The sequence below is a fragment of the Arachis ipaensis genome, chromosome B03 (genome assembly GCF_000816755.2).
Source record: "Arachis ipaensis cultivar K30076 chromosome B03, Araip1.1, whole genome shotgun sequence".
NCBI classification, from domain to species: Eukaryota; Viridiplantae; Streptophyta; class Magnoliopsida; order Fabales; family Fabaceae; genus Arachis; species Arachis ipaensis.
The window spans coordinates 126,059,758-126,065,326 of NC_029787.2; the positions used below are offsets into that span (position 1 = coordinate 126,059,758).

Genomic DNA, 5,569 nt, shown 5'->3' on the forward strand with positions numbered 1-5,569 from the left:
ATTTATATTTCTATTATTAATTTATATTTTTTAAATTATTTTTTTCTTTTGGCCAAATAAACAACTTAAAAAAAAGTTATTTTTGCCATCTTTATATGAGTGGTGCACTTGTACAATTACATCTATTTTTTTAGATAATCATTCACACGTTTAATATAAAAGGTAGTTATTTTTGTTGATGTAATTTATTACGTAATTAGATACACATATAAAATTATCAATTGGGCTACACATCCATATAATTTTTCATCCAAGTCCATTCAAGCTGGCTCAACACCCAAAAAACTCAATCTCATTAAATGATGAGCGTGTATTCATGCGCCCAAACCCCCGAAACATTTAACATTCATTCGCGCATTCATTATGAAACAACGTTCATTCTTCAACCTCGAAACCACCACCGGAGAAATTCAAATCTCTCTCAAAATCTCTCAAACCTCCATCGTGTTCTTTGCAGAAACTGTTCCTACTCCAGAATCGCGTCAAGCTTTCGAAAGGAAGAAGAAAAAATAAATAAAAACAAGAACAAAGATTCCGTAAGGTATGAGAAAAACTATCGTTATTATGTTCATTTAATTTCTCTCAAAACTCGCATTTCTCCTAGTTCGATTTAAGGTTTAGTGGATTGATGAGTTGTTTTGTTTAGTAGATCGGCTTATTCTGAATCTATTTTTATTGCGTAACTAGGGCATACGAATAGAAAATATATTGTTATTTTCTTTCTTTGATATATTAATCGGTTCATTGGTGTTAGTCATTTTGATTCACTTGATTGTTAGTGTGTTCAGTATAGTTCTTTTGGATGCAGAAATATTTTTTTTGCTGATTGAATATTTATCACGTTTTATTCAAAATATGAATGGACTTCAGTTCAGTGGAGTTGTCATTTTGATTCACTTTATTGTTAGTGTGTTCATCAGTTGAGTTCTTTTGGATGCAGAAATATTTTTCTTGATGATTGAATATTTATCACATTTTTATTCAGCATATGAATGTTGTTCAGTTTCGTGGAATTGCTCATTTTGATTCGCTTGATTGTTAGTGTATTCAGTTGAGTACTTGTGCATGCAGAAATATTTTTATTAATGATTAAATGTTTATCACGTTTTATTCAGCACATGAATGTTGCTTGGTTAAGTGGAGTTACTCGTTTTGATTCACTTGATTAAAATGTGCATGCTTGTACTTGTCAGTGTATTGAGTGAATTATTGACCAAATTTTTTTGTCCTTACAGCAAAAATAAAGAAGACAATGGTAACAAAGAAGGAGAACTATGCACTATAACGTAAGCATATATACACATTAAATATATTTATCGCCTTTCATTTGAATAAAGTCTATTTTGTAATGAAATTGCAAAAAAATAAAAATAAAAAATAAAAATAGTTAATTTTTTATGCAATTGTTATGATTGATGCAGCCTATTTGCTCTCTGTTGCTGCTGAATCTGCGAGATATGTTGCTGAGCTAATGAAATTCAGAAGGGATTGTACAATATTTGCATATTATTAATATTAGCAACGCCTGTATAAGTTTGAGGATTTTATTTTTAGTGGCTTTAACATGCATATGTTTATTTTGTGTCTCTACTTTATAATTTTATCTCTGTTATAATTAGTTTATATTCAGTTTTCACTGTACTTACTACTTAATGCCTTATTATTGTGTTACTAATAAAACTACATTTCTTGGATTTTTACTATTTTATTTTACCAATAAACCATTTTGGGACAAATTGTTTATCCACAACTAACACACTTAGTCTACAGAATGAACCGAACATATTATTAAGGTGAAACAATTATATAGTACTAAATAAATGGAACATTATCCATTATATAAAATCAAATTCAAAACAACTTTCTACATAATGAACCGAACACGTTATTAAGGTGAATCAACTGTATATTACTAAATGAACGGAATATTATCCATTATATAAAATCAAATTCAAAACAGGTTTCTGCAGAATGAATCAGAACATGTTATTAAGGTGAAACAATTGTATAGTACTAAATGAATGGAACATTATCCATTATATAAAATCAAATTCAAAACAACTTTTTGCATAATGAATCGAATACGTTATTAAGGTAAATCAACTGTATAGTACTAAATGAATGGAACATTATCTATTATATAAAATCAAATTCAAAACACCTGTGTCTACAATTTAGAGATTATCAATTCAATTCAATTCAATTTAAAACATATGCGTACATTCAATACAATAATTCAATTCAATTTAGCAATTGTATTCCATTCAATTCGATTCAAAAAATAATCCAAACCTCGTCTGCTTGATTCGTTTCAGAAGAATAATCCAAATCACTCTCATTCAACTTATTTGAAGTTAAATCATTCATTGTTTTGATAGAATATTGAAATCTGAAAACAAAGAAGATAAATCCACAAATTAAAGAAGAAAATGAAGAAGAATAGGAAGAAGAAGGACGAACAACAGAGAAAAACAATGAGCAGAAAATAAAAAAAAAAAGAAGAAGAACGATCGGCAGTAGAAATTGCAGATCCAAATCGTTAACGTTAAAGAATGTTTACATAATTTTGTTACGTTAATAAGACGGAGAAGGAAATGTACATGTATTTCATGTAACTTGGGGAGAGGAGGGAGACGCGTTAACAAAAAAATGCTTAGATAACTTTGTTAGATTTTTTATATGGATATCAAGTATTATAATAAAATTATTTTACACTAACAGTGTATCAATATTAAATTTTTATTTTTATTTCAAATATTTGAGATAAACATTAACATTATCTTTAATTAATATTTTTTTAACCTTATTTATATCCTGAACATTTTAAAAATGGTTCAATGTTATTTCATTGTTGACTTAACAACAAATTATTATTGAAGGTTGTGACATATACAGTAAATGGTAAATGTGACAAACTGCTATTATATGGTTTGTTAATAATTTAAAAAATGACTAAAATTAAAAAGCAATAAAATTAACACAGAAAAATAACGAAAATTAACTTATAAAAAATTTAGGGTTTTATTGTCTTTTTTCCCTCTTTACATCGTATCATGAAGTTTTATATCCAATATAAGACCATGTTTTTATGTATTAAATTGTCAAAAAAAAATGGAGCTTAAGAAAATTTGCATCGTCATTAATATTTGTAGTGGGGGTTAAAACTTAAAAGTGATTATAATATGGAATTACTTTTAAAATATTTAATATATAAATAGGAAAAAAGAAATTAAACGCTTTTGTTAGTGACCCTAAATTTTTTTGCAAAATTAAAATAATACTTTACTCTATGTTTAATTTTGCAAGGGTACTATTCTGGTTATGTCTAATACAAGCAAGTTAACTAAATTTAAAAATTAGTTAAAAAGTGGAGGACTTACATAATAAACTGAGAGAATGAAATTCAGAAACTGAGATTTGACATATTTTTTGTAATTGGATTGATCAACACAGGGAACTAAATAATATATCTTGTAGGTGAGGGAAGTAGAACATCATCATTCTGTTTCGGAAATGATAACGGCCAACAACCTTATTGATGTTACAAATGCCAAAAAAATCACAAGAATTCATGAATACTTCAAAACTTAAAAAGGCAGAGCAAAAAACGAAGGAAGCTTCTCTATTTTATCAGAGCCTGGTTTCGATCCAGGGACCTGTGGGTTATGGGCCCACCACGCTTCCGCTGCGCCACTCTGATGGTTGGTTAAGTTCTCACAAATTAAATAAAATTAATGAATCTTACACTACTTGCTCTGGCATTATTTTGCTGATTGGCCAGAGTTTAGGGTCTCCGCAGATTCTGTGGCAGATATTAGATTAAATACGAAAGATTTCGTTCGTTTACTTAAACTTTGTATTTGATGATACATGCGAGCAAAACAAAGAAGCCATTACATGAACAAAATCACTCCTAAAAATTCTTAGATTCTGATATGATTTACTTTTGGAAATTTAGGATCCTTTAATATCAAGATTATCTATATTAAATTATTAATAAATACACTTGAGAACATATCTGATTCATAATCACCATATTGATTTGTTGTGTCTAATCCTAATATATGATTCTTTGATCTTCCTCCATCAAAGAATTGCCAAACTGAGTGAGAAAAGCTATATCTAATCTTTGAGACTATATATACTGGGCGATGAGGAGTAAGGTTTGGGTTTAGGAGGAGCAGCAGTAGCATTAGGGTTTCCATTATTCCCATTAATAATCTTGGCACGAATCTTTTTGATAAATTTGTCCGCATCGACATTGACATCGTCGTTCACAAAGGTGGTGGTTGTTGGACCCTCTTCCTCCTTTTCGGGTTTCATTAGATAGGAACGTGGCATTTTAGGGTTCAACTCTGGCTGCTGTAACAATAAGTGCTTCCTGTTCTTGTTGGACATGATTTTTCCAACAGAGTTTCTGGTACTGTCGCCACCAATCTCATGATGCTGTGATGATGATGATGATGACAAGTTTGAAGAACTACTGAACCTGAGAGATGAGAGTCTGATGATGTTGGCCACCAACAACATTGAAATCTCACAAATTGACGATGATGATGATGATCTCTTGTTGTTGTCGTTAGCCATTGCAGCATGCAACAGAATGAAGGAGCAAAAATATACTGTGATCTTATATTGAGTATTGTGTTATATGCGAAAATGGGTTCATTATTTATTCTAATAAGAAAGGAAAAATGAATTAGGTTCTTGGTTCGGGTGAGTTCTATTATTAGTATTTGGTGGAACATAATGGAACACACTTGCGTCATGGTTTTTGCAACCACGTGCGTCATGGTCCTTGCAACCACTTCACATATTCGAATTCTTTCCCATCTGACCATCAAATCATCAATTACTTGCTCTATGTTGATATTTAGATATATTAAATCATCAATGTATAAAAATTCTAAAGCATACAATTTTGAAACTGAAGAAACAATGCAAAATAACAGCTATTCTTTCTCTAATTATCTAATATAATGACCTTGTAACTATTAGCTTTGTTGAGGATTTCTGTATTTTTTATACCATAAAACTGTACTCTAGTATTATTTGTATTCTTTTTTTAAGTTCAATTCAACCTATCATTATTTATTTTATCTTTACTTGTATCAAATAATGCTTTAAAGTTGTAAGGGAGGCCCACACATGGCTGGTGAAGAGATCACTACAAAGATTCTAATATCTTATAATGAATTTCTCTTTTGTCTTCTTTGTTGCCGCACTTGCTTGTTTCACAGGCATGCCACTATAGTAGAATAGATAAAGCCAAACCATATTTGGACCAATGCCTGTATCAGAATCAGTACTGAGTATCTTTTCTTGTGCATGTCATCTCAAATACTTGTTCCTAACTGGCATGATCATATTTATTCCTACTACTACAATTTTCATGCGTGTTGTTAAGGAAAAGCATAAGATATGCATTCTTAACCAGTTCGTGCTCCTTTTTGCCACGGCCACTTCAGTGCAATGTTTATCATTTAGATTTTAGAGGACCAACACGTATATGCAAGCTAGTGTATATGGTGGAGTTGTGTGTGTGTATGTGTGTGTGTGTTCTTTTTTT

At 30.2% G+C, this 5,569-nt stretch overlaps 1 protein-coding gene, 1 long non-coding RNA gene and 1 other non-coding gene across 3 annotated transcripts in view; all 3 read right to left on the reverse strand.

Annotated features, from left to right (window-relative positions):
* Positions 1-3,746, reverse strand: part of LOC110270401 — a 19,254-nt gene extending 15,508 nt beyond the window's left edge. Inside the window, exon 1 of the long non-coding RNA XR_002359882.1 lies at positions 3,610-3,746. This is a non-coding gene — a long non-coding RNA (uncharacterized LOC110270401). The remainder of the gene's footprint in view (positions 1-3,609) is intronic.
* Positions 3,629-3,700, reverse strand: TRNAM-CAU. Its single transcript has one exon. It is a non-coding gene; the product is annotated as a tRNA-Met (tRNA).
* On the reverse strand, positions 3,964-4,855 carry LOC107634799 (putative uncharacterized protein DDB_G0277255). Its single transcript, XM_016338216.2, has one exon. It carries the CDS (start codon positions 4,585-4,587, stop codon positions 4,123-4,125), a length of 465 nt encoding a protein of 154 aa, XP_016193702.1. The 5' UTR covers positions 4,588-4,855; the 3' UTR covers positions 3,964-4,122.

What these genes read in the sequence shown, in the direction of transcription:
- LOC107634799 (XM_016338216.2), bottom strand. Translation starts at nt 4,587, where the DNA reads ATGGCTAACGACAACAACAAGAGATCATCATCATCATCGTCAATTTGT.